Below are 27489 nucleotides of genomic sequence, written 5' to 3' on the forward strand. Positions count from 1 at the left end.
AGCTCAATGGAAGGGGAATTTAACATTGGTACTGGTTTTAAAACACAGATGGCGGGTGTTTCTGGGAGAATAGCACAGCAATTGTTGCTAGGCGGGAAGGATTTCATTCTCTCTCCTGATTTAAATCATTAGCCGTCTTCTCCAACCTATATATATGTCTTTGGCCTGGAGGAGACGGCGAATGCATTGATTTGTATTTTTATTTTGCTTTTAAATATTTTTAAGGAAGATCCTCAAATATTTATTTAAAAATATAGGTTTTTTTTTCTCAAAAGGGTGACTATTTTCTTTCCCTGGGCTTCTGCCTCCTTGCTGGTTTTCCGATGGGGAGCCGATAGCCCTTCACAATTGGTACACAGTAATGGCACTGCGAGGGCGATGCCATAATTTTGCTATAATGGGCTGTAACCTCGATTCGACCCCGCCAGCAGCAGCAGCAGAGCCCGTTCGGCGGGTCGGGAAGCCTGCAGTGGCGCCTGTCCTCCAGCAGGTGGCGCGCGAGGCCGGCTGACGCTGGGGAGCCGGGGCCGGGCGCGAGCGCCGTGCGCGCGCCTCCCCCCTCCTTCCTCGCCCCCCTTTTTCCCTTTAGTGCACGAGTTTACCTCTAGAGGTCATCAGGCAGGATTTACGACTGGACAACAAAAGCACGTGATGTGGAGCCGTACCCCATATTTGGGTGCCTACGTAGGAGGGAACCGAGTACATGTCCCAGTCATTTCCATAATTCATCATAAATTGTGCAAGGGTGCTATAGACGCACCAAAAAACGAAGCAAAGAGAGCCACAAATCAAGCCCCCCAATTTCCACCGATCTTTTTAAAAAAATTATTCCACTACCATCACCCCAACCAACCAAGCAACCCAACAACAACAACGACAACAAATGAGCTCTTATTTTGTAAACTCCTTTTGCGGTCGCTACCCCAATGGCCCGGAGTACCCGTTACATAATTATGGAGATGCCAGTGCCGTGAGCGAGCAATTCAGGGAATCCGCTGCCATGCATTCCGGCAGGTATGGCAACAGCGGGGGCTACGGCTACAATGGCATGGACCTCAGCGTCAGCCGCTCGGCTTCCGGCCACTTTGGAGCAGCGGGGCCCTCGGAGAGGACGAGGGGCAGCTACCCCGCCAACGCCAACGCCTCCTCTTCCTCCTCCTCCGCGGCCAACACCCCCGAGGCCAGGTATGCCAACCGGGCGGCGGCGGCTGCGGCAGCAGTGGGCACCCACTCGCCACACTCGCCTGACCCGCTGCCCTGCGCTGCTGCCGCCGCAGCCCCCTCGCCAGCCAACGGCAGCAGCGTGAAAAACTCCACCGCCAACTCGACCGGCGCTTCCTCTACTTCCAGCAGCACCAGCAGCAGCGCCAGCGCCAACAACAGCCATGGCAGCGGCGGCAGAGAAGGGCTCAGCGCCTCGCCGGGCACAGAAGAGGCTCCTCCGGCCGGCAGCGAGCAAGCCAACCCCCAACAGAGCGACCAAAGCCCGGCCCCACAGCCGCCACAGCCCCAGATCTACCCCTGGATGAGAAAGCTCCACATAAGCCATGGTAATCATACTAATAATAATACTACTAATAAAGCATGCTCAGAGATACTCCAGAAAGCCGCCTGTCTTGACTATAGGGATCTTGGAGGGAGACAGAATGGAAAGAGAGGGGAGGGGAGGGTGTGGAGATTGCCTAGAGGCACACACTTTGAAAATAGATATGGAGCATAGGGTTGTCTAGACGCATACATTGCTTGCAAACCCTTCTCCAGAAAGTCTTGGAATGTAGGGTGTGTTTGTTTGTACATGGGGTCTATCTTGGGAAAAAGAGTATGAAGATTCAGTAAAGAACTAGAAGAGGTCAGGCCAGAGTGAGGGAGCTGCTTCGAAGAACTCTTTGCTCGCAAAATAGATGTGGAGGATGGGATGGGTGGGTGCAGCATAGGGTTGTCACAGTCTAGACGCACACATTTGGCATGCAAAGAGAGAAGGCTGCTCTTCAAATCTTCTCCAGAAAGCCTTGGAATGTGGGATGTGTGTGTGTGTGTGTGGAGGGGTGTGTTGTTGTTTGTACACGGGTCTATCCTGGGAAAAAGAGTGTAAGGATCCAGTAGAGAACTAGAAGAGGTCAGGCCAGAGAGTGAGGGAGCTGCTTCGAAGAACTCTTCCTTCCCCAAGTCTCCAGAACTGTGCTGAAATGGTGGGCACGGAGGGGAGAGAGAGGAGAGACAGAGGGAAAAGGTCTTGAATAGTGAGTGTCAGCCTCTGTAATTTATGACGAGGACCGTCCAGTGAAAAACACCGTTACTAATTATATCAAAAAAGAAGTTGAGCAATTTGTGTGTGAGTGTGTGTGTGAAGTGGGGGGAGAAGAAATTAACTAGGAGGGAAGGAAGTCAGTCAAGGGGAAAAACTTGCAGGGAGAGAGACTGGGGGGATACAAATAATACCAGACGTCAGTCTGGCAGTCCTGGAAACTATTCCCATTGCAATCTAAAGTCCCAAATAAAGTGTCCAGAAGCTGTGGATTGCCCTCCCCTGAGCTTCTGGACTCGAAAAAATATTATTACAGGACTTTGAAAGGCTAAAGGGTGGAGTTAAGGCTGTTGTGGACCCAAAAGAAAATGAAATGTGGGGGGTACAGAAGAAATGCTTCCTCGCTTTTGCTTGAAATTCATACAAAAGAATGGGAGGACTGGGGAAAACTATTGAAAAATCCAAAGTGATGGAAATTATTTAAGGAAAAGGAAGGAGGGCTATGGAAGGGAGGTGAGAAGGAGGTACTTGTTGAGTCTCTTTCCTAACTTGCCTGGGCTTGGAGGAGCAGGAAACAGAGAGAAGCGGATAGTGGTGGGTGGTGGTGCCCCTCGTTTGCCACCTTCCTAACCCGCTCCCCCTTCTTCTTTTCTAAATCTCTGGTTGCAGACAACATAGGGGGGCCCGAAGGGAAACGGGCTCGGACTGCTTACACCCGCTACCAGACGCTGGAGCTGGAGAAAGAGTTTCACTTCAATAGATACCTGACCCGCAGGAGGAGGATTGAAATCGCACACGCTCTTTGCCTCTCAGAGAGACAGATCAAGATCTGGTTCCAAAACCGGCGCATGAAATGGAAAAAGGATAACAAGTTGAAGAGCATGAGCATGGCAGCGGCCGGAGGAGCCTTTCGCCCCTAAAAGAGGGACCCCGGATTTGCCCCAACTAAACCCAAAAACAAAACCAAGTACTGAGCAGTATTATATGAGCTGACTCTGCGTGGAATGTCAGTTGTCTGTCTGTCTGTCTCTCTCTCTGCCTCTCTCTCTCTCTTTCTCTCGCGTTGACTTGCTCCAACTTCCCCGGGAGAGGGGAAAACGCTCCCTAGTCCATCTTTTAATCATGAGCCTGTTTTAATTGAGCTTTCCCAGCGCGGGTTACCAGTAGATCTGCTTCTTTGTCTTGAATGGCTTTGTCTTGAAGAAGAAGAAGAAAAAATAATAATAATATGTAGATGTTTTAACTTATTTATATAAAGCGAGTGGTGTTACTTGAAGTAACTGTAAAAAGGAGGGGGGAGACTACACACTCACCAAAAAAAAAAAAAAAAAACCCAGTAAGGGAGAGCCATCGACTCCCTTCTTCCTTCCTCCCCCCTCCCTCTCTTTCTCCCCCACCCCTGTTTCCACCCCCATGTTTCTCTGTGTGTTGCACTCGCTGTGCTTAACTGTGCATGTGTGTTCAAAAAAATAATAAAAAAGTGTCGGTGTCTGTATAGCTCCAAGCTGTGGCCAAGATTTCCAATCCAAACCTACCTATCTTAATTCCTGTTGTCATTAATGGCTGTTGTAGAGGTGAAATGATGAAATACAAAAACGGAACTGTGTCCTAACTTGTAGTGAATATAGTGAATCTGTGACGAAAACTGTGATCCCAGACAGTATGTCCTTGCTGTGCCTTTGTATATGACTCCTTTTTTGCACGAACTCTCGAAAAAGTGGCTTTTTCTTAAGCGCAGCTTCAGTAATGTATAGGGTGCTTTCTTTCTTGCTTTCCTTCTCTCTCTTTCTTGTGGATAAAGTTACACATTGAGTCAAAGTCTGGCTGGCTGTCTGAGCAAAAAAAATAATGTGATCGGCCTTTTAAAAATGTTTTGTTTTTTTTTAAAAAAAGAACTGACTGGAAAAATAAACTTTCTATTGTAAGGGTTTCCCCCATTTCTTTGTGCCCAGATCCCCCTTTCCTGGTTGGTACTCTAAGGTACCTCAAGATGACCTCCTTTAGTAGTCTCATTAGATCAAAGTTGAGAAGAAACTAAGCTTTTCCCAACTAAAAGGGTGGGAATTGCCCTACATTTCTCTGGATTGGGTTGCTGTGAGTTTTCCAGAAGGAACATGGCCTTACAGCCCGGAAAACTCACAGTAGCCCAGTGATTCCAGCCATGAAAACCTTCGACAACACATTTTCTCTGGATTACTGAGTTCCTCTTAATGCAGAAGGTTGTTATGATCCTTTGGTTCCTCTTAATGCATAAGGTTATTAAGATCCTTTGGTTCATCTTAATCCAGAAGGTTGCTAAAACCCGTTGCCAGTTCCCTTTCTTGAGGAAGAGTCCCAACATCTCTTCTCTGCCACATGGAAAACTCTTGTTTACTTCAACAACAACAACAGCAACAACAACACCTCTAGAACCTGCTTTAACTTTCTCTAGGTTTATCGTTCTAAGTAACTTAGCATACTGGTGCTGGGACAAGGTCTGGAGAGACTTTGGAGTCTGTAGACAACATCCAATGTGAGAGCAAACACCTACTTCCTCCTCAAACACTCTTTAAAAACTATTAGGAATATTTCCTTTTAGACATACCAATAATTTATTTTTTGCCAGAGCAAATCTTGCTAGAAACGTAGCTGTTACTTACCTCCCTTGGGCTTGAATGGCTAAGGTTGTTGAGCTTCTAAGAGCAACTAAAGATCTGCACATTTAGAGACCGGTAACACTGATGTCTTCCTTTAAAAGTTATAAAACAGTAAACTTTATAAGCCTCAGTTCCGGCTATATGACATTTGGGTGCCAAATGAATAGGGTTTTGTCTATGAATTAGATCGTAAAATCATCCATAGCTCAGACAGATAGGCTCACTGGCTATAAAATGTCACGTGACGCCATTAAAGTAAGTTTTATGGTTTTGGGGAGTTGTCATCCAACATTATATACCACATAACATATAATCGCACTGACGCTGGACTTCATTTGACTCTTTTGCAGGCTACGTGTGCCTCCTGGTCATTCAAATTATCAGGTTTAGGTACAGAAGTTATCTGTTCCCCCAAGTTCTCACAAATGCTCTGTGAAAAAAAATGGCGAGCAAGTTAAGGTAAGTTTTCTTTTGTGCACAAGTTGTTTGAAGTTTCTTTGTACAATGGAGAAGGCAGCTGTGAATGGCTTGGTCCAGGCTGCTTGAACGACCAGGTTTTGAGCCGTAGATCAACCTTTCTTAAGAGACGAGATTTAGAAAGAAGGGAAGTGTTTCCTTCCACTTCTTAACTTCTAAACGTCCAGCATTTATAGTGATATGTAAATAAATATAGATATATCCAAGTTAGGCACAATAAGCGGCTTTAGCAGAGGTGGATTTTGAGGCCTAACTGTAATTAGGTTGACTACAGAGAAATGATAAAGACTTAGTTGCTTGTTGTGTTTCTTGAAGGGAATATATATATATATATATATATATATATATATATATATATATAATCAGCAAAAACAAACTATGGGTCCAGCTATATGTTATTTCACGAGTGGACAACTTGATCTTTCTGAGGGCAATAATTTCCTAAGATAAGTTAATAAGAAGGAGTTTACTCCTTGTGTACCTCAGGATTCAACATTCTCTATCCAGACAAAGTAGCCATGTATATCTTTGGGTGTGTATGTAGTTTATAACATGTACATTATACACAAGGATGTTATTGTGGATTCTCGGCTATCTCAAACCTGTGTTTCCTCTAATTGTTTCTTCTCTCCCACCACCTTCCAGCAAACTAATTGGGTGCAAACTTTTATCAGGAGATTCTACTCAGTGTTTGAAAGTAGCAAAGGCAGTTGAGGTTTATAGGCTATAGTAAATAACCCTACTTATACAGATATCTTTTCTTTCCCTTTTCTTTTTTCTTTTTTCTTTTTACTGTCTTGGAATTGCAGGGTAGGCCCCAGCTGCCTGTTTATTTCCAGCATTCCTTTTTATTTAAGTAGACTCTTCTCACTAGAGTGTGATTACTCAGCAATAAAGTTTATGGCCGGATTTAACTTTAGGTCTTTGAATTTCCAGGGTTGAAAGAAAGCATGAAAGAGCATCTCCTTTTTTTTCTGCTGGGCTTCTTTCCTCTTTCTTTCTTCCTTGCTTTCTTTGTAGTGTCTGATCTTGGAAATATTTACTCACACCAGCTTTACTGGGGACGGGTAATGTGTTTGGAGCCTATAGTAACCATAAGAGAATCCATGGAGAGAATAAAAGTTGCGGTGATCAAATCCAGCTCTTTTAAAAGAGAAGTTGCCTGTCTAGTGAGTTGTTTTTCAAATAGATTGAAGTGGTCCAACAATAAATGCACCAGGTTTTGAAGAGGCTCTATTTCCTAACTTTTTAAAACAAGAATTCAGCTGTTAGTTTGCAGATTCTACAAGATTCCTTCTGGCCTTAATACTTGAGCTTTGGTTTCCAAAAGAAAAAGTTTTCTTTCATTTGAAAGGGTTGGATGTTGGATTTTATTGCCTTCTAGCATTTTTCTCGGTTAAGGTGCAATAGTATACCCACTTGTGTAAGACTAAGTCCAATTGAATTCAATGGAAGTCATTTTAGGGACGGATTTTGCAGAACATAGATAAATCTTCAGTGGTTTGTGGTGTGTGTATATATTATAGCTTTGTAAATAGAAATATATTTCTATCTGCAAGTTTATTCTTCTTGTAGATAGAAAGAGATTAGATGATAAAGGAAAGGTTTTTTTTTTTTACATTTAGATGTCTTTCTCGAGGATGTAGAAACTTGTAGGATTTCTGGAGCGCCTCATTGTAGCCGCATGTATATACTATTAAACAAGTTCTGAACGCATTACAATGAACTCTATGAAACCTGAAAGGATGGATCATTTTCACAATGGCTGCATTTCCGTTGTTAATATACATTTCTGTACTATTTGTCTGTGTTTGAGGATTATATTTATAGAAGGAAAACCAGAATAGGAACAAAAATCTTCAGACTCTTTGTCCAAGTTTCCCCGTTAGTTTCTCATGCCAAAGGAAAGTATTAATATTCTATAGGTTTATGACAGCAAAATAGCTTATTGAAAAAGTAAATCAGAGTTTAGTTAAAGGTGAAGTCTAATAAAGGCACATTCTAGTTTTATGTACCAGAAGAATTCTTTTGAGTTGCAACATCAGTTAGAAAGTAAATCCTTTAGAATCCAAGGGGAATTTTTTCCAAAGAAAATGTCATAAACGTTGAGGTGTAAAACTGTTTCCTCTTAAATGGAATGGACTTAAAGAAGTATGCATTTTATTGGGGTTGGACTAAAGATGTTGAGCTTTCCTTGTCTTGAGTGTGGAAAAGGGCCCTATTGAAGGATACTCTACCGAAGCAGTTGGATCAAGTTCTAAATAAAGATTTCCAAGGAGTAAAATAATGGTGATCCTGGCTCCGTTTGATAATAGTGCCTTATCCTCAGTTTTAAATTAATCTCACCTTAGCTATCTACCTATCTCTCCAACTAATTACCCAGCCATTTAATGACTAAATTACTGACTGGATAGAAGATGTTAAGAGAAAGGATAGAGAAGTACATAAAGGAAATCGTCACCAGTAGGGCTGCTCTAGCCTAGCCATGTCTACTCAGAAGTAAATCCAACACATCCCAGAAAATATATAATCTTGCAAACTCTGTTTTAATATTTCACATACCAAAACAAATCCACTCAAGCCCAAAGGGAAATTTATGAGATGTAAGGATAACGTCTTCCTCCCAACCCCAAACTCTTGCTATTTTAAATATTCCTCATTTCCGAACACACCCAGGCAAATAGCAACAGAGAAACCACAGATTATTTCATACACTAAAAAAAATGATTATTTTTTAGGATGAGCAGATCAGACGGTTGGAAGGGCTGCCCTTAGGGCTGTATTTACTTTCCTGGAGGGGCCTGTGCTTTCCTTTCCTTAAATAATCACCAGTGATCTTTTGAGGACTAAGAATCCTTCACTGGCTCATCTGTAAGCAGAAGGAAGCTTATAACAAGGCAAGTGTTTGTGTATATAGCAAAGAAGCTCTTCACTTTCTTTAAAGCCTAAAATGGCTTTGAAAGAGTCACATGATGGGTAGGTTTGTGAAGCATGATGGGAAAATTATTAATCTCATTGTACAAAACAAGTGTGGTATTGCTGGAATTTCAAGTATTATCTATAGAATATGAAGCATCACAATGTTTAATGGAGATGCCTGGTTTGAATTCCTGGATTAGACCATTTTTGTTTTTCTTTTGAAAGAAAGAATAGGCTTGTTTTCTCCTCCTAATCTATATAATCCAGTTTTTTTCATTTCTAGTAACTTTGATCACCAAACATCAATTTTTATACACAAACACTCACTTGTCTGGGATTTCTTTCTCCCTCCCTATCCAGGACCTCTCTACGACCACAGGGTTATGGCTTTGTCGCTTAGGGAGATGCAAACAATGCAGAGAAAGGCCACAATATTTTCAGAAAGTGGGTTCCTTTTCCAGGAAGGGCATATGGAGCCTGTCCCTTCTTCTCCTCTAACCCCACCCAACTAATCCGAAATGGCTTTTCAATAATAATAATATTTGTTATGAAGGTTCTTCGGTAATTATTGCAGTTTTGTGAAACAGTCCTTGCTGGAGGTGAAGTCTGTCTCGGGGATAATAAATGGGAGCCCGTGCAGTTCATTGCCAGGTTAAGTAAATGCAGAAACTAAGATAAATCTGCAGACCCCAGAACTCGCCAGCAGAGCTCGCTTTAGACCAAGTTCACAGCCAGCTCGCTTTTCCCTGAGCAAGGTTTAGCAGCCCTTTGGAAGCTTTGACTTTATTAAAGTAATGATGATAATAATAATAATAACAACGTTGAAACGACCCATTATTCTCAGTAGTATCTTAAGATGGATAAATAGCCCCACTTTTGCGCCCACTCCACACTCAGAACTTACCCACCTGCCATGGACACCACATGGACTCCCTTCAGTTTAATCCAATTTCTCCAACGCTTTTTAGCTTTTTGCAAACTGATTTTTAGGTTTCTCTGACAAAAGGTTGGATCTTTTGTTGTTGTTGTTGTTGTTGTTGTTGTTTGGGTTGTGTGGCTCGATCCTTTCTTCCCCCTTTCAAAAATCCACACTCTTTTTCAAATCTCAGAGAGGGGGAAAAAAAAGCTATGGAAACAAACGAGAGAGGCAGCGTCCTGGAAAGAGATAGAGGGCTGCCTCGCTTTTGTGTATCTTTGTGGTTAGGGCGTAACAACTCCAGGTCAAAAAGTTGAGGGTCAAAAGTTTACGCTTCGCGCCACTCTTAGTCATGCGGCCAGACAGAGTTTGATGTCAATGTTATAGCCAAGATCTTGACTATCAGCACAAAAGATAAAATAGCTCGGAGCGAGGCGTGCATCACAGTATGGACTCCAGGTGAACTCTACTGGTTGAATGACCTCAATTACCCAGGGAAGGATAGAAAATTCCTCTTTTCAAGGAGTAATACATGTTGTATTTCATCTTGAATTATCAACCACATTTATTCCCCTGAATATCGTTGGTTGGCAGACGGATCAGGTGAATTGGGGGGGATTTGTTCCCTGTACAAAAACTGGCACACAGGTATCCAAACACAGATTTAATGCGGGAATCCTACAAATGTCCCCTTGAATTTCATTATTCTGGATCTCACCCCAGTAAAGTGGACTGTAGTTCAGAAAACCATGACTCACAGTAAATAAATATACAACTGTGACCCGTCTTTAAGGTTCTTGGGAGGTTTTTTATGTTTATTTTTATTCTCCAACTGGACTAAAGCGATTTTGCCTTTCTTAAAAACCTCAGTGACTGTCCTGCCCAATACTTTTCATCCACTCCATTGATTAACAGAATGATATCATCTGATTTGTAACAATAATGTTTTTTAAGAAGGTTTAAAAAACAAACAAACTGTGATCTCCAGTTCACTTTTGGAATATATTTGGGTTAGACACGCGTGGATCTGCGGAAATCAGTGCTCTGTGTAAATTATCCTAGTGACAATAATATAACCTTGTAGGTTTAAAGAGGAGGAGGATATTTTCCCCGTCTTTGATATGTTATCATCAAGGCAGTTGGCTTCCTCCCTTCTTTGCTTGCTTCCTTATCATAGTGGTTAAAGAAATATTTCCTTCTAGGAATTAGGGATGTATTTATCAATAAACAGGGACCAGCAGGGTTATTTGGATCAGAGTTACTCCCCTTATCTTGTTAATTCCAAATTCTAGAGGTGGATTTCCATATTGACTTTGTTGCCACTAAAATAGACACAGAATTACAGATGCCTGATTTAGTTCTAGGAAATGCAGTCTATGTCATAAAGTGCATTGCTGTACACAATTACGGGGTGTAGGAATGAGGGGACTCAATGGGGCTTACTCTTGTGGAGACATATAGCCATTCCTCGTACACATGAACGAACGCTAAACATACCCCCGAAGAATTTATTCTACTGAGAAGACAGTAATTAAAATGCAGGGAAAAGGAATATATAAATATATATATATATTCAAAACCAACACTTTATTAGTGCCTATAAATACACGAATAAGCCAAAAATCTCAGCCTATTTATGCAGAAATTGTTTAGCCATAGGAATATATGTATATACCCCTATATACAATACATAGTATATACCCCCATATAATTGCTGACAATATATCCATATACCATATACTATACATATACTATAGATATATATAATACACATACTATATACATATACTATACATAGTATATACCACTATATACTGAGTTGCTGATAAAAAAAATTAGTCTCTTTTGATTCCACACCAGTTTAATTTTGAAATATCCAAATCTCTTCCAAACTTGTATTTTTGCTCTTTGGAAACATCCTCCCACAATTGGGGCGGGGGTTGGGTAGAAGCAAGACACCATATAAGATAGACAGCACATGTACCTATGCCACTATAAAATCTACAGTGCATCCCTTCACGTTTTGCATCTCTTTTCTAGAAAAGTATAGTGCAATCATATCCTTGTCTGCCCTGATATAAAACCTATAGAATTCATCATGAGTTGTTTCCATGTAAGAGTGTAAGGGATTGCAGCCCAAATTATATGGAGCATCAGTCTAGCAGGGTATTTTGAGATGAAAACATTGTTTTGTATGCAGGGAAGTAAGAAAACTATTTTAAAGTAATTTTAATTCCTGGGTTGCTGTGAGTTTTCCAGGCTGTATTGTCATGTTCCAGAAGCATTCTCTCCTGACGTTTCACCCGCATCTATGGCAGGTATCCTCAGAGGTTGCCTGCCTCACAACTTCTGAGGATGCCTGCCACAGATGTGGGAGAAACGTCAGGAGAGAATGCTTCTGGAACATGACAATACAGCCCGGAAAACTCACTGCAACCCAGTGATTCAGACCATGAAAGCCTTCAACAACACAATTTTAATTCCTCTTTGCCTTAACATTTGATTTTTTTGGTAATTTTATTTTTGATTGATGTTTTAAAAAATCGGTGCTTTATTAAAGGCACCTAGATAAACCTTGATTTTTTAATGAGTTTGTTGCTTCTTAGTCCATTTTCTTAGTTTTCAAGTGCAGCAGATTTTCACAAAGGAGTTCAAATGTTGCCTTCTTGTTTTCATTTTTAATTTCATAATTTTTTTAAAAAAAAATACAGTGGGCTTTTGCTATATGTAACCTAGACATTCCACTCTGATTATATGTAAGCATTTGTGTGTGCCTCTGTGCAAAATTAGATAGGTATTTCTATCTCTATCTAAATCTAGTACAGACACACACAAGTACTTGGAGGAAGCTAACCCAGTTCATATTATTTTTCTCAGCCTTTAACTCAGATTCTTTTCAGGAAAAAATTGACGTTTTTTCCCTGTTCTTACCCCATTCTTTAGAAGGTTGTTTATAATTCCCAAAGACCAGAAAATAAAATCTAAAGCCAGAGCCTTATGGTGTAAATAAACGACAGACACACACAGTATGGCAAAAATCAACTCTCTTTGTGCCAAGAATCAACTATGTAGTTTTGGCCTCCTTAGGAATTTTCTTCAGTACCTTCTTACGTCTTTTCTGTTTCCACAAAACCGATTTCATAACCTTTACATCTCTCCCTCTCTCCTGCAACTCTTTTAAATATTTTCCCCTTGCTTACTATTAGATGACATGGCCAAACCCTACTTCTCCCTACATCCTGAGCCCCAAGTTGCCTCTTTGCTAATATATATATGTGTGTGTGTGTATGTGTGTGTATTATATATATATGCACACACACATTTTAAAGACACTGTTAAAGACCTCGAAAAAACTAAGTCCAAGGCCGAGGTGAACTTCAGGTCAGCGCGTCTAACAAATATGAAAATGTCGCTCGGTGAAGGGCACGCCTTGTTATTTAACAAAGACTGTCAATGTGTAAGATTAATAAGAAACAAAATGCGGCCGGTGTCACTTTTCGGTCACTTTGAAACTCGGGGCAGGGTTGCATTCAAGAGGGAAAAGCTGGGTTAAACATATTCAAAATGCCCCACATCGCATTCAGCCCGAGTTGCCGGGTGTCTCCTTCTTCCCGCATCTTTCCTCCCCTCTCTCTCCTTCTCTCTCTCCTTCTCTCTCTCCTTCTCGGTCTCCCAGGCGCGTGGGCAAGTTGAAAAGTTTAATTACATCCACTGCATATCAATTCACAGCCCAAGACGGTGAGATACAGGCATAGATATAACCGGGGGAGGGCAAAACGATGGCATTGTCCCCTCGGAAGAAGAATTCTGTGTTCTCTCTTCATAAAATTTCCCTTCAACCCCCAATTTTTTAAAAAAAAAATATTGCAGAGAGAGCCATAGAGATTGAAAATCGTTCACACCCAGAACTCTTTTTATTTTTTCTGTGCTTGCATTCCATTAATATCTTTGCCTACCCTTTTCTTTGAATGCCTACACTGTATTTCTAGAGACTCAAGAGCTATTTTAATATAATACCAATCATTTGTGGACTGAATAATAATTTTATTTGGGGAGAAACAGAATTCTTAGAGGGAGGAGTAACTGTTTCATTTTCCCCCCTTCTCAGCGACTTCTACACTTATATAGATTTTACTTAGGATATTGAAATACACACACACACGCACGCTACACATACATGTGTGTATTTACACAGAAATACGTTTACTTTGGATATTGAAGTACATACATATATACACACAGTGCATATACACATACACGTGTGTGTTTACACAGAAATAAGTTTGCTTACTTATGATATTGAAATATATACACACACACTACACATACATGTGTGTATTTACACAGAAATACGTTTACTTTGGATATTGAAGTACATACATATATACACACTGTACATATACACATACATGTGTGTGTTTACACAGAAATAAGTTTCCTTAGGATATTGAAATAGGCACATATATACACACACACAGTGCATACACATATACCTGTGTTGTTTACACAGAAATAAGTTTCCTTGGGATATTGAAATAGGCACATATATACATACAGTGCATATACACATACATGTGTGTTTACACAGAAATAAATCTACTTATACACACACACACACAGTGCATATACACATACATGTGTGCGTTTACACAGAAATAAGTTTCCTTAGGATATTGAAATAGGCACATATATACACACACACAGTGCATACACATATACGTGTGTTGTTTACACAGAAATAAGTTTCCTTGGGATATTGAAATAGGCACATATATACACATACAGTGCATATACACATACATGTGTGTTTACACAGAAATAAATCTACATATACACACACACACAGTGCATATACACATACATGTGTGCGTTTACACGGAAATAAGTCTACTTACTTAGGATATTGAAATAGGCACACATATATATACACACACAGTGCATATACACATACATGTATGTGTTTACACAGATATAAATGTCCTTACTTTGGATATTGATATACTCACATATATAGATGCACATACACTATGCGTAAACACATGCATGTGTGTGTTTACACAGAAATAAATTCAATATTTGCTCAGATTTTATAACATTCACATAGAAAATGTATTTGTTCACAAGGAAGTGATCAGCGAAAGAGGAGGATCATAACATTGCATCATGGCTCTTAGGGGGACAGGATCCGGTTGGATGTTTTCCTAAGTCTTTGCTCATCCGGTCGGGTGTCTTATTGCTAAAAGCATTCGCCCTCCTCCTCCGCAACAGTGTGCAAGGCCGTGTTTGTGTGTTTGCTGGCTTCACAAAGGTTGCTATCTTAAACTTTAAAGGAACAAGGCCAGGCTCCAATGTCCGGTATCTGAGGTTGCTCCATGGGGCCATAAATCTCTGGTGGAAAGGAGAAGGGGGTGGACAGAGAGAGAGGGAGAGTGGAAAAGGACAACTGGAGCGATAAGACCCGGTGGTCTGGGCTGGACTCCTGTTTAGGATATGCAAACGGACAAGATGAGGCACAGGCCCATCTCTGCCGCCTGGTTTCAGCAAGAACCGTTTGCAAAACAAAGCTGAAGCTTAGGTCACCTTGAAGATTTACAGCACTAAGCCAGGATCCCATTCATCCCCGTTCAACCAAGCAAAGGAGACACCCAGTGGAAAGAGAGTCAGTCCAGGGAAACAAACAGGCAGGGCTCTAAGGCTGAACCAGGATAGCTCAGATTAAACCATCCCCCGAAGGTGTCAGCAGACAAAAAAAGAAGGTACTGTCTTTGTTTCTATGTATATCTATTGCAAAGAGGGTGTTGTTGTTGTTGTTGTTTTGCGGCTCTATTTCTGTCTATGGCCGAATCCAAGGGTTAGGCTCTTGAAACTCAAATGGATGGCATTTATGCTTGGCCGTCTATCCCTGTGCTAGGATGTATTGTCCATAGATGTCCACATCTATATGCTTTTCTTACACCGTTAAAACCCATCCTGGGCGATGGTTATTATTTGCAATGGAAAAGCTAGCCAAAATGGATGGAAAATATGCCAGTTCACATTTCCTTCCACTAGCCTTTGAAGCCGAAAAATAAGGCTGAAGTCGTTGTGATTTTTGCAGATGTTCATGCTATATATATATATACACACATATACATATATATACACACACACTCACAGATGTTCATGATATATATATATATATATATATATATATATATATATATATATATATATATATGCCATATATATGTGCCATATATGTCATACATATGCCATAAATTTCTGATATTAGCTGCAAAGTAGCCCTTGCTTAAGTTCTTCAGGACAGAGATGTGAGAGAAATACACAGCATGGAAGGGGAACCAGAGAAATATTTGTATAAAATATAAAATATTGAGAGAATCAAATGTTCACTCACACTGTTAAGTAGCCAGTTCAATGGTCTTTTATCTAGGTACAGGAATAATCCACAAGAAAAAAATAATGAACTTTTATTACCATAAAAGTCAACAATAAACACTAGGCTGAAAGGGCCCTGGTGAAAATGTTCGTTCGGATTGTGTGAATTAAAGCATACACACTCAAGAGATGTTGAGACAGGCCGCTGTTTTATTATATTTGAAAATTAGTTTTTAGGTCACCGTGCTTAATCCCCGATAAACCTGATGTGCCTTTTATAACACAATGCTAACCCATGGGATTCCTTCCCAGGTAAGTACCGTATGTGTAGTATGGGAGCCTTAAAGGCTGAAATATGACGATCCAGAGAGACCAAAGTGCACTGGGTGCATCAAACGATTAAATTAAGATATTGTAAGAGAAGCTGCTTCAGATTTCAATTACCCCAGGTCACACAATCGCCTCTTTTTTCCTTCCTGCCCTGTTAACGATCAATTTTGAGTCAGATTATTCACGTCATATTTACAGTACTGGTGAAAGAGACCCTTGTATTCCGTTTGTCTTTAAAATAACTAGCTTTCAAAGGAAAGAAAATCATCTTTCCCTCAACGGAAAATAAGCATCCTAGGAACTAGACCGTTTTATTTATTTGTGTATATTTGTTCAGTCAGGCATGCGGGTGACCTCACTGTTAGTTTCCTAAGATGCTCTTCTGATCTGCTGCAACTTTGTTTTCCTATTCCATTATTATTATTATTATTATTATTATTATTATTATTATTATTATTACTACTACTACTACTACTACTACCCTTTTCTCATCAGCATTCTCTGCTCAGTGGATGGTACCCGCCTCTCTAGGGCTGTCAAGGGATGAGGACATTTTAAAAATAATTAAATGACGCTTAAAAAGGGGAACAGAAAAGCAAGCCAACCAGTCAGCCCCATTTCAAATCCCCGGGGATGTATCAGAGAGAAGCAAATTGCGCGTTGCCATTAATGTGGCCTATCTGGGACCACTGCTCTCTCTTGATGCCACTGCGACTGTCCTCTCATTCATTAATGGCCTGAAAATCAGGGAAGACATAAGGGGATCCTCCTCGAATGGTCTTTTCCTTTCAGAAAGATCCTTGAATCCCTCCCAGGGCCCTTCTACACAGCCATATAACCCAGAATAACAAGGCAAAAATCCCACAATATCTGCTTTGAAGTGAGTAATCTGAGGGCCCTTCCACACAGCCCTATATCCCAGAATATCAAGGGGAAAAATCCCAGAATATCTGCTTTGAACTGCGTTATCTGAGTCCACACTGCCATATATTCCATTTCAAAGGAGGAAATGTGGGATTTTATGCAGCTGTGTGGAAAGGGCCGTAGGGTCCTATGGAAGAGGCTGGAAAGAAACATTACAAAAACATATGTAAACAGTCTCTTGGTTTCATTTCAGGCCAATCTGTTTCAGCCTCTATCTAAATGCTCTCCTTGGTGCACTTCTTGAGGAAGTGGTCGGGGGCTTAAGGCACCTCGAGACATCTTGTAAGGTCAGGATATACTAACCCGGGATAAGGACCAGCGTCTAAACTGATTTCCCTTCTGTAGGGTCAACAACCCACACTAAACCATTGCTGCTCTGAAGGAGATGCGTTTCACTCGTCAATCCCTGATTTTCAATCAGTTCTGATCATAATAAGAACAGGAGGCAGTCCCTAACTCATAGATGCGTGTACTCCGAGGTGGACATGCCAATTTATACACTCATAATAGTTGAATATGGCTCCCTCACTGCTTCCCCTGAAACTGGGGAGGACATGGGGAGGATGGGAGGTGCCTAATAATAATAATAATAATAATAATAATAATAATAATAATAATAATAATAATAACAACAACACCACCACCACCACCAACAACAACAACTTTATTCTTATATCCCACCACCATCTCCCTAAGGGACTCCTGGTGGCTTAGAAGCGGTACCAGGCCGAGTACAACAGGCGAGGGAAGGAGGGACAGCGCCTAATAGTAATAATAATAATAATAATAATAATAATAATAATAATAATAATAATAATTTTATTCTTATATCCCACCACCATCTCCCCAAGGGACTCCTGGTGGTTTAGAAGCGGTATATTATTTTATTCTTATATCCCAGCACCATCTCCCCAAGGGACTTCTGGTGGCTTAGAAGCGGTACCAGGCCGAGTACAACAGGCGAGGGAAGGAGGGACAGCGAATAATAATAATAATAATAATAATAATAATAATAATAATAATAATAATAATAATAATAATAATTTTATTCTTATATCCCAGCATCATCTCCCCAAGGGACTCCTGGTGGCTTGGAAGCGGTACCAGGCCCAGTACGACAGGCGAGGGAAGGAGGGACAGCGCCTAATAATAATAATAATAATAATAATAATAATAATAATAATAATAATAATAATTTTATTCTTATATCCCACCACCATCTCCCCAAGGGACTCCTGGTGGTTTAGAAGCGGTACCAGGCCGAGTACAACAGGCGAGGGAAGGAGGGACAGCGCCTAATAATAATAATAATTTTATTCTTATATCCCACCACCATCTCACCGAAGGGATTCTGTACGACTTACAAGCGGGACCAGGCCCAGTACAACAGGGTTTACAAACTAAAAACACATTTAAAACATAAATAGCAGAATATAAAAGCAACCATGGAAATAAATCAAAACAAACCTCAATAACCAGAACCAGGGATAAGGTGAGCAAGATGAGAAACTGGAGAGGGCTTGTGCAAAAAGCAAACAATAAGGCCAGGGCTGAGGTAAAGTGCAGAGTTCACTCCAATGGTTTCTTTGGACTGGACATTCAAAGGCAGGGGCCTAACCATTATCAAGCCTACAGTGGAACATCCAGGTTTTGAAGTCCCTGCTTGAAAGGGGGACAGTGGGTGCTCCATAAAGGGGAGCAGCCTCGTCGGGGGTCCACGCTGCCCTTCTCACCCCCACTCACTCGTCCTTGGCTTCGTCTTATCTTCGGTTTGGAATCCGCGGGAAGGAAGGCAGTGCCGCCCTTTCTTTCCCTCCCTCCCTCCCTAGTCCTTGCCTCTGGCGGACACCATCATCGTGATCATCATGATCATCATCATCATCATCATCTCCTCGCCCACTAGGGGAAAGCGGGTGGCCAGGAACCGTCCTGGGCTTGTCCTCTAGGCTTCCCCCCTCCCTCTCTTTTCTTCTTCTCTTTCCATTTCCTGATCCGGGCTCTGCCAACCGCTTAGCAATTGGCCCTGCCGGTCAGGTGGTGGGGGTGGCATGGGTGAGTATGTGGATCTGTTTGGTTCCAGATGAAGGGAAGGGAAGGGGGGGTCTTGAGGGGGGAGCGTAGGCCCAAACTTTGGCAGCTAGCGCTTGACAAACAGAAAAAAAAGAAAGAAAGAAAAGGGGGGGGGGTGAGGAGAGGCAGGGAGGAAGGAAGGAAGGAGGGAGGGGAGGAAAGAGGAAGGGGGGAGAGGGGAGAGGAGGAGGGGAGGGGCCTCGCCGAGCCCAGAAAAACGACAACGCGAGAAAAATTAGTATTTTTGCACTTCACAAATTAATGACCATGAGTTCGTTTTTGATAAACTCCAACTACATCGAGCCCAAATTCCCTCCTTGCGAGGAATACGCGCAGCTCGGCGGCGGAGGGAGCGGCGGAGGCGGGAGCAACTACCACCACCATCAGCCCCACCAGCACCACCACCAGCACCACCATCCCCAGCAGCTGCGCCAGGCTCATCACCACCCGGTGCCCGATTACTACCAGCGTCCGAACAGAGGGCCGGGATACCAGGCTCCTCCGCAGCCTCCTCCGCAGCCTCCTCATCCTCCTCCTCCTCCCCCGGAGTCGCTCTACCCCGCTCCGCCGAGCCACTACCCCGAGTCTCCTTACAGCTACACCGGCCTCGGCTCTGCTGCTACCCCGGGACAGGACCCGCCACCGGCTCCAGGAGTCTCCCCTCCGCCGCCTACGCCTCCTGCTCCCGCCCCTCCTCCGCGGAAGGGCCACCAGACCTTGCTCCAAGGCCACGTCCCCCCTCCTCCTCCTCCGCTTCCTCCCCAGCGCCATTGCGAGGCCGCCCCCGGAGCCAGCCCCGTGTCCTGCCCGCTCTTGGCCCCCGAGAAGAGCCTGCAGCCGGGCCTCAAAGCAGGGAAAGAGCCCGTGGTCTACCCTTGGATGAAGAAGATCCACGTGAGCACGGGTGAGTGGAGCCCTGGGAGAGCGCCTGGGGTGGGCGAGGGGCAAGAGGCCGGCCCACCCTCTTAGATTGCGAGGGCAAGTGTGTGTGAGAGAAAGCCCCAATGTAAATGAAAGCCGGGTTTGCTGTGAGTTTCCCGGGTTGTATGGCCATGTTCCATAAGCATTCTCTCCTGACGTTTCGTCTGCATCTGTGGCAGGCATCCTAAGAGTTTGTGGGGTCTGTTGAAACTAGGCAAGAGGGGTTTATATATCCGTGGAAAGACCAGGGTGGGAGAAAAAACACTTGTCTTGTTGAGGCAAGTGTTAATGTAGCAATTGGCCACCTTGAGTAGCACTGAATAGCCTTCCAGATTCAAGGACTGGCTGCTTATTGCCTGGGGAAATCCTTTGTTAGGAGGTGTAAGCTGGCCCTGACTGTTTTCTGTCTGGAATTCTCCTATTTTCTGAGTGTTGCTCTTTATTTACTGTCCTGATTTTAGAGTTGAAGCTGCAAGGCCATTCAGTGCTAATCAAGGCGGACAATTGCAACATTAACACTTGTTTCAAACAGACAAGAGTTCTTTTTCCCACCCTGGACCTTCCACAGATATATAAACCCCCTTTTGCCTAGTTTTCAGCAGACCTCACAACCTCTGAGAATGCCTGCCATAGATACAGGCGAAACGTCAGGAGAGAATGCTTTTGGAACATTGCCATACAGCCCGGAAAACTCACAGCAGCCCGGTGATTCCGGCCATGAAAGCCTTGGAAAACCTTTGGTGTGCGCGGGGCCCTTTATCAGGAGATTTACGAGACTCCAAACTGTTAGGGCAGCCATTATAGCCCCCATAAATTTAATAGCCCTGGGCTATTAAGCTTTGAAGCTTTTTCTGGGACCCAAATGCCCGTCACCATTTTTATGGCATCCTCTCCTTTCAGTTGACCCCCATTGTCTAAAGCCTTTGAACCCTTTTCTTCCCCTCTTCTTGTCTTGATCCATCTCATCCCTTAGCCCCCAGTGAACCCAGTGTCTTATATCAGAATGATAACCATTCCGTTGCTTTCTTCTTCCTCCTCTTCCTTCTCCTCTCTTTTTGGGCTGAAGTCAACCCCAATTACAACGGAGGGGAGCCCAAAAGGTCCCGAACCGCCTACACCAGGCAGCAAGTCCTGGAGCTGGAGAAGGAGTTTCACTTCAACCGCTACCTGACCCGGAGGCGCCGCATCGAGATCGCCCACAGCCTCTGCCTCTCCGAGCGGCAGGTGAAGATCTGGTTCCAGAACCGGAGGATGAAGTGGAAGAAGGACCACAAGTTGCCCAACACCAAGATGCGCTCCTCCAACCCTCCCAGTCTCAACCAGCAAGCCAAAGCACCGCACCACCACCAATCCCCGGCGCCCCCACCGAGAGGCAGGGCGACCCCAAACGCAGCAGCCCTATGATGTCCCCACAGACTCAGGGAGACCTCCTGCCACACCTGCTTCACGTTTGCTCCGAGGACCAAAGAACTATCCTGAATTGATCGAAGGGGAAATGACACCAGGACAAAGCAGAAATGCCCAGCATGGGGCGCCTGTGTTGAACCCAAAACTGAACCAAACCAAAACTGGATCCAATGTTTCCCTTCTGTAAATGTCTCTTCATTGCCATTGATTATTATTATTATTTATGGAAATGCCATCTACCTGCAGCATTAAAGCGTTGTGGATGGATCCTGTACCTAAGGAAGGACCCTTTTGTAAATATGTTTTCAAAATGTTTCTGAGTGACTTTGTGAGGCTGTGGGTAAAAACCTATGCTCGTGCTGTTTCGTGGTATGTGTGTGGACTCTCCCTTGCACAGACAGAAGTCAACCCATTTCTTTTAATTGAGGTCTTGTGGGGCATAGTGGAAAGGGCAGCCCAAGAATCACAAAGCCCACTGTACTGACTAAGAAAAAATGTCTTCTGTGTACCAAGCTTTGAAAAAGTATAGTCTTTGCTTTAGTCCTGATATGTTAATCTCCCCAATGTTGGGTGTTTTTAAAAACTTTTTTTAATTGAAAGTACACCAGCACTGCTATAAAGGCTGATTCTGTCTTCATGTCATGCCACAGTCGAAGTCCCCTGTACAATGTGCAAATTATGTGTATACATCTGTGTACGTGTGATGTGTGTATATATTTATATATCTATAATGTCCAGTGCTGTTAATAAAAAATATCCTGTACCAAAAAAAGTCAGATTAAAAGCACTAGACACACCAGGAAAAGGCAGAATTTGACCTCTTGGCTTTGTTGGTACCGGATTGCTGCCTAAATGCGTATTGTGTCATGTACATTCACACAGGTACCTATTTCTCAGATTGGGTCCAGCGGTCTCAGCGATTCCACCCCAATACTAACCACATTGAGATTTTGGAATCATAATAAATTCCACAACAATGATTTACATGGAGGATTGTGCCTCAAACCCCCAACAAACCAAAAAGCGAGAGTGAGTGCCACTGAAATAAATTAGATTTGAAATGAGTGGAGTACTAGCTTTAAATGGCTTGCGAACCGGCCTGTCTGGCCTTCCAGTGTTCTTAAACAATCTGTACTGTTGTCCTCTGGTTGCACCCCCCTAAGACATCTTTTTGCATTCACCTACATGAATTTTGCATGACTAGAGACTTTCCAATGAATGCAATGCACTGAAACTTAATAATGGCTATCACTGCTGTTGTTATTGTGCCGCCATGACTAGGTGCTGTTTAATCAAATACTATGATAAGAAACACTGTAGAGGTATCTTTTCCTTTATTCGTGATGATTTGGAATGGCACACCAACTCTGGGGTGGGATTCACCCAGAAGCCTTGAAGCAAAACAAGCAAAGAAAGCATTCTGAACATGTGGCTTCATTTGCTTTCCTCTGAATAATTCAACCACCCCCTGCAATGAACACACATTAAAATCCCCATGGTGAATAATGCAGTCCTACCTGTGCATTGAGTTTGGAGCATGAGTTGCATATAATATATAACTGCATATAACTGCATAAACTTGCAATCAGATAGTAGTAATATATTCCTGCTGTTGGAATACCACCTTGGTCCTTATAGATACCCAGAGTAGTATTTAATATATTGACCTGGATACTTTAACCAGTTTAATTCAACAGTTTTTTTTTAAGTGAAGTTTAGTCCACATCTACGGCGGGCATCCTCACAGGTTGTGAGATATATTGGAAACTAGGTCAGTGAGGTTTATATGTCTGTGGAAGGTCCAGGGTGGGAGAAAGGACTCTTGTCTGTTGGAGGCAAGTGTGAATGTTGTCTTGCAGCAACCCAGTGATTCCGGCCATGAAAGCCTTCGACTATATAATGGTGCTGTTGGGCTAACATACCAAAGAAGGTCCAAAGGAGAGTAAAACACTGCTATGAACCATCTAAAAGAGCTACCAAAGTGAATGCCCAAAGGAGATGGTGATGGTGGGGCTTCTTTCTTATTTACTAAATCCCTAAAGTGCCCTTCCCCTCTGGATTCTTGATTTAGAAATAGAAGAAGCTGGAAAACTCTGTGCTGTTTTTCCTCCTCCTCCTCCTCCTCCTCCTCCTCCTCCTCCCTTCTAAAGCAGATCTCTTTGTCTCAAAGCCTTTGTTTGGGTTGGCATGGATAATGTTTCTGTGCTCAGTTGCTCAAACTCTAAAATTAAGAGGAATGGTCAAGATGTTTAATCAACTATTCACCAGAAGACTGCGGATCTGCTCTAACTTCCGTAGTTCTAGGCTCCAAGCCCTCCCTTCCCTCCCCTTTCTTTTCCCCATTGTTTTTTTTTCCAAACCCTCGAAATGAAATCAGGCTGAAAATAGCAATTTTACTGGGAATCATTAATCACCTCCTACAATAAATACTTCTTTGTAATTCAACAGCAGTTCTGAAAGGCATTCTCTTGGAAAAGGTCTGAGAAGACACGAAGGATTTTCCTGAGGAAAATGTGTTCATGTAGAAAGACACAGTCGCTTGGCTGTGCCCTGATGAAAATGTATACTTTCTGGGAGGAGAATCCGGCACGGAGGGAAAAAATACATATGGCAGGCTGTCATCATCCAAGGTAATGCTTTTATTTGATTTCGATTCCCCCCCCCCTTTCCCCCCTTTCCAGTGCAATATGGATTTGCTTTGATGTGTTGGCTAGGGTTTCGGCATCTTGACTTGGTTGACACAATCAATGGTACAGCAAGCTCGAAGACTGGAGTGGAGCGTCAACCCCACCATTGTCCTGCCTGGGCCCGGGCAATGGGGAGAGTTCACCGAAAGGACACATTTTCTATCCCATTAATTGTTTTTTTAAGAGGAGCAGACTGACCGATCAAACCCTTGACCTTTAAAGACAGTGTTCTTTCTAATCTGCCACTTGGACCCAAACATGTTCCCCTCTCTCTGACTTACATCCTCCTCACACCCACACAGTTCCCCCCTTACAAACCCCCTCCTCTCTCACATACACAACCGCACAGCACACACAACCTCTCCCTTCTCTCCCCTCCTTTCCTTTCTTCTCTCCATTCTTCTGTCTTTGGCACACATACATATTTGTGATGCACACATGCTTTACCTCCCTCCCTTTCTTTCTCTCATCTAACCCCCCCACTCACACACACAGGATCTCTCCCATTTCCCTCCCTTCCTTTCTACCTTTCTCTCAGCCTCCCTCCCTCCCTCTCTCACACAATCTCTCCTTTGGATTGCTGTTAGCTTTCCAGGCTGTATGGCCACGTCCCAGAAGCATTCCCTCCTGACGTTTCCCCCACATCTACGGCAGGCATCCTCAGAGGTTGTGAGATATACTGGAAACCAGGCAAGGGAGGTTTATATATCTGTGGAAGGTCCAGGCTGGGAGAAAGAACTCTTGTCAGTTGGAAGCAAGTGTGAATGTTGCCATTAATCACCTTGATTAGCATTGAAAAGCCTTGCAGCTTCAAATCCTGGCTGCTTACTGCCTGGGGGAATCCTTTGTTAGGAGGTGTTAGCTGGCCCTGATTGTTTCATGTCTGGAATTCCCCTGTTTTCAGAGTGTTGTTCTTTATTTACTGTCCTGATTTTAGAGTTTTTAAAACTCTCCCCTTTGTTCCCCCCTTATTTCCCTACTTCTCTCTCAGCCTTCTGTCTTGGACACACATGAATGTCTGTAATGCACACATAGAATACTTTACCTTCCTTCCTCTGACACATACACATGATCTCTCCCTTCTCCCCCCTTTCTCTACCTTTCTTTCAGCCTTTTGTCTTGTGTGCATCACAGTTATTTATGTGTGCCAGAGACAGAAGGCTGAAGGAAAGATAGGGAAAGTGGGGGGGGGGGGGGGAGAGAAGGAACAGATCCGTCCTTCCTCCCCACACACTTCTCCCCTCTTTTCCTCCTCGCCCAAAATACTGCCTTCCTTCCCTATAGCAGAGGAGGCTTCTGTAGAGATTAAACGTTTCATAGAGGCAGAAGCTCCAAGTCATTCCTGGAGGTCCCTTCTGCAGCAAGGAAGGGTTAGAAAGAGATTGTAATTTTTCTTCTTTTTGCTGCAATCTGTCATACACATGCCTAAGTTCGTTTGGTTGCCTTTGAGTATCTGAAGAAGAGATCTGAGCTTGCCCATTTGCACTCCAGCATTAAAAAAGTAACGAGTGGAAAGAGGCTGAAAATTTACTACCCTGATCCCCATCATTTCATGCTGTGTGTATGTGGCTTATGAGACCTACATTTTTTCGAATCTTTAAAAAAATATTCAAAAAATGCACATAAAACAAAGTCTGCAAATAAACTGACACCATTGCAAAGCATAAAAGCTGAGAGTATTCCAAACTTCAGTCCAGGTTTCTGCTCCTTGTCTCCTTTTGCTTTGTCAAGTAGGGATTACAGAACTGGCTCCAACCCATGCTCTGATGCCCCCTTTGCTTTAAAGCAGGGCCCTCTCCCTTTGCTTGGTTTGTTCACCGCAGAAATATACAAAGGAGATCAATATCTCACTGACACCATTCCACGGGGCAACCTTAGCGTGAACCGACTTGAAGACCAATAAACAAGAATAGTGAGGTTTCCCTTGTGATTTATGGCCTACAGAGAAGAGCTATATATTTTGGTGGTTTTTTAAAATAATGTTTTGGGATTGTCAGAAAGAGTACTGGAAACCTTCTTTCCCGTATATTTCCATTGCAAGGGAGGAAGGGAAAAGGATATGGGAAATTTAAGCCCTTCTGCAGACAACATTCTGAAGTAGACACTCAACTACTTTTATAATAGGAGAAGGTGTTAAGATGGTACTCCTTGTCCAGATTTAGAGCACACTGTTCACTTTGCAGATTTATTGTAGGCAGCCAGCCACCCAGACACAAAGTTTTTACTTGCTTGCACCTATGGGAAAGTTACTCTGGGGAACTAGAGCTCCCAAATCACCTAGTCAACCATCAGTTTTAAACTCTAAAAATCCATAAAAACTGCAAATATAATTTATCTTAATTTCATATATACCTCCTAGTAGAACTCCATTGGTTCTTTTGCCAACAGGGGTTCAAAACACCTTTTTAAAGGGCGGTGGAATCCAACTGCATTTAGTGAATTGGATCAGGATATAACCCTTTGCACTTGTAGTCTCACTGAGATCAAAAAGACCACTTAGGGCCCCTCTAAACTGCCATATAATCCTGATGGTCTACTTTGAACTGGATTATATGGCAGTGTAGACTCAAATAATACAGTTCAAAACGGATAATGTAGATTATCCACCTTGATAATTTGGATTATATGGCAGTGTAGAAGAGACCTTAGTCCAATCTTGATTAAATGTCAATGATTTCAACTGAGGTCCAAATGCAACTAAGATTACAGTCCTCAACATATTTAATACTCCATCTATGATGCCAGATCAAATCCAGATTATCTGCTTTGAGCTGGATTATATGGCAGTGTAGACTCATATAATCCAGTTCAAATCAGATAATGTGGATTATCTCCTTTGATAATCAGGATTATATGGCAGTGTAGATCCAGACTAAAAGAGTGACCTAATTCAACTCAATTAGGCTTATTTCTGTAAAGATGTAGATGGATGGTGTTATTTGTATTGATGTCTTGATATCTAGGTGTCAGTGAGTGCAAAGGGATATACATTTGAATATAAATAGATGAGAATCTGACAGTAAGTGTTCTTCGAGGCAAAATCTGGTTGATAACTCCAAGTGAGTAGACCCTGGCGTCACAATGCTATATAAAACCCAGATTATCTGCTTTGAACTGGATTATATGAGTCTACATTGCCATATAATCCAGCTCAAGGCAGATAATGTGGATGATTTGCTTTGATAATCTGCTTTATATGACAGTGTAGAAGGGGCCTCAGTGAATCAATGTCAACGTAGGTAAATCGACACTTAGGCCCCTTCTACACTGTTATATAATGCAGATTATCAAATCAGATAATCCATAATATTTGCTTTGAACTGGATTATATGAGTCTACACTGTCATATAATCCAGTTGAAAGCAGATAATCTGGATTTTTATGTTAGTGTATAAGGAGCCTCAGGTAAGATCCATGAATTCAGTCCATGTATTTTATCTGGGGACTACCAGAGGGATCTGGCCCACTTTTAGGGTGCATCTGGACTGTAAGACTTAATGTAGTCTGGCACTTCTTTAACTGCCTTGGCTCAACGCTGTAGAATCAGGGCAGTTGTCCTTTTAAAAGGTCTTGTCTTCT

At 42.6% G+C, this 27489-nt stretch overlaps 3 protein-coding genes across 7 annotated transcripts in view; all 3 read left to right on the forward strand.

Moving 5' to 3' along the window:
• hoxa3 (homeobox A3) overlaps window positions 1–27489 on the forward strand; it is a 63290-nt gene that overhangs the window by 9386 nt on the left and 26415 nt on the right. The window contains exons 2-3 of one of the 5 annotated variants that reach the window (XM_008117050.3): window positions 5232–5340; window positions 23672–23853. The exons of 1 other annotated variant lie outside the window; for it this stretch is intronic. The gene's annotated coding sequence lies outside the window, so the exon portion shown is untranslated. Of the gene's footprint in view, window positions 1–3188; window positions 5341–23671; window positions 23854–27489 lie in introns of those variants that run through there. 3 more of the 5 variants (XM_062957840.1, XM_062957842.1, XM_016996018.2) reach the window with 3 other exon arrangements.
• Window positions 550–4170, forward strand: hoxa5 (homeobox A5). Its single transcript, XM_003224914.4, has 2 exons — window positions 550–1550; window positions 2915–4170. The coding sequence occupies exons 1-2, from the start codon at window positions 884–886 to the stop codon at window positions 3163–3165; spliced, it is 918 nt and encodes a 305-aa protein (XP_003224962.1). The 5' UTR covers window positions 550–883; the 3' UTR covers window positions 3166–4170.
• hoxa4 (homeobox A4) lies at window positions 15391–22292 on the forward strand. The gene is made up of 2 exons (XM_003224927.4): window positions 15391–19799; window positions 20883–22292. The coding sequence occupies exons 1-2, from the start codon at window positions 19157–19159 to the stop codon at window positions 21218–21220; spliced, it is 981 nt and encodes a 326-aa protein (XP_003224975.1). The 5' UTR covers window positions 15391–19156; the 3' UTR covers window positions 21221–22292.

Source organism: Anolis carolinensis, chromosome 6 (assembly GCF_035594765.1).
Source record: "Anolis carolinensis isolate JA03-04 chromosome 6, rAnoCar3.1.pri, whole genome shotgun sequence".
Lineage (NCBI taxonomy): Eukaryota > Metazoa > Chordata > Lepidosauria > Squamata > Dactyloidae > Anolis > Anolis carolinensis.

What these genes read in the sequence shown, in the direction of transcription:
- hoxa5 (XM_003224914.4), top strand. Translation starts at nt 884, where the DNA reads ATGAGCTCTTATTTTGTAAACTCCTTTTGCGGTCGCTACCCCAATGGC. An exon ending in AAAGCTCCACATAAGCCATG is followed by an intron (nt 1,551 to 2,914) that starts GTAATCATACTA and finishes CTCTGGTTGCAG; the next exon opens with ACAACATAGGGGGGCCCGAA.
- hoxa4 (XM_003224927.4), top strand. Translation starts at nt 19,157, where the DNA reads ATGACCATGAGTTCGTTTTTGATAAACTCCAACTACATCGAGCCCAAA. An exon ending in GAAGATCCACGTGAGCACGG is followed by an intron (nt 19,800 to 20,882) that starts GTGAGTGGAGCC and finishes TTTGGGCTGAAG; the next exon opens with TCAACCCCAATTACAACGGA.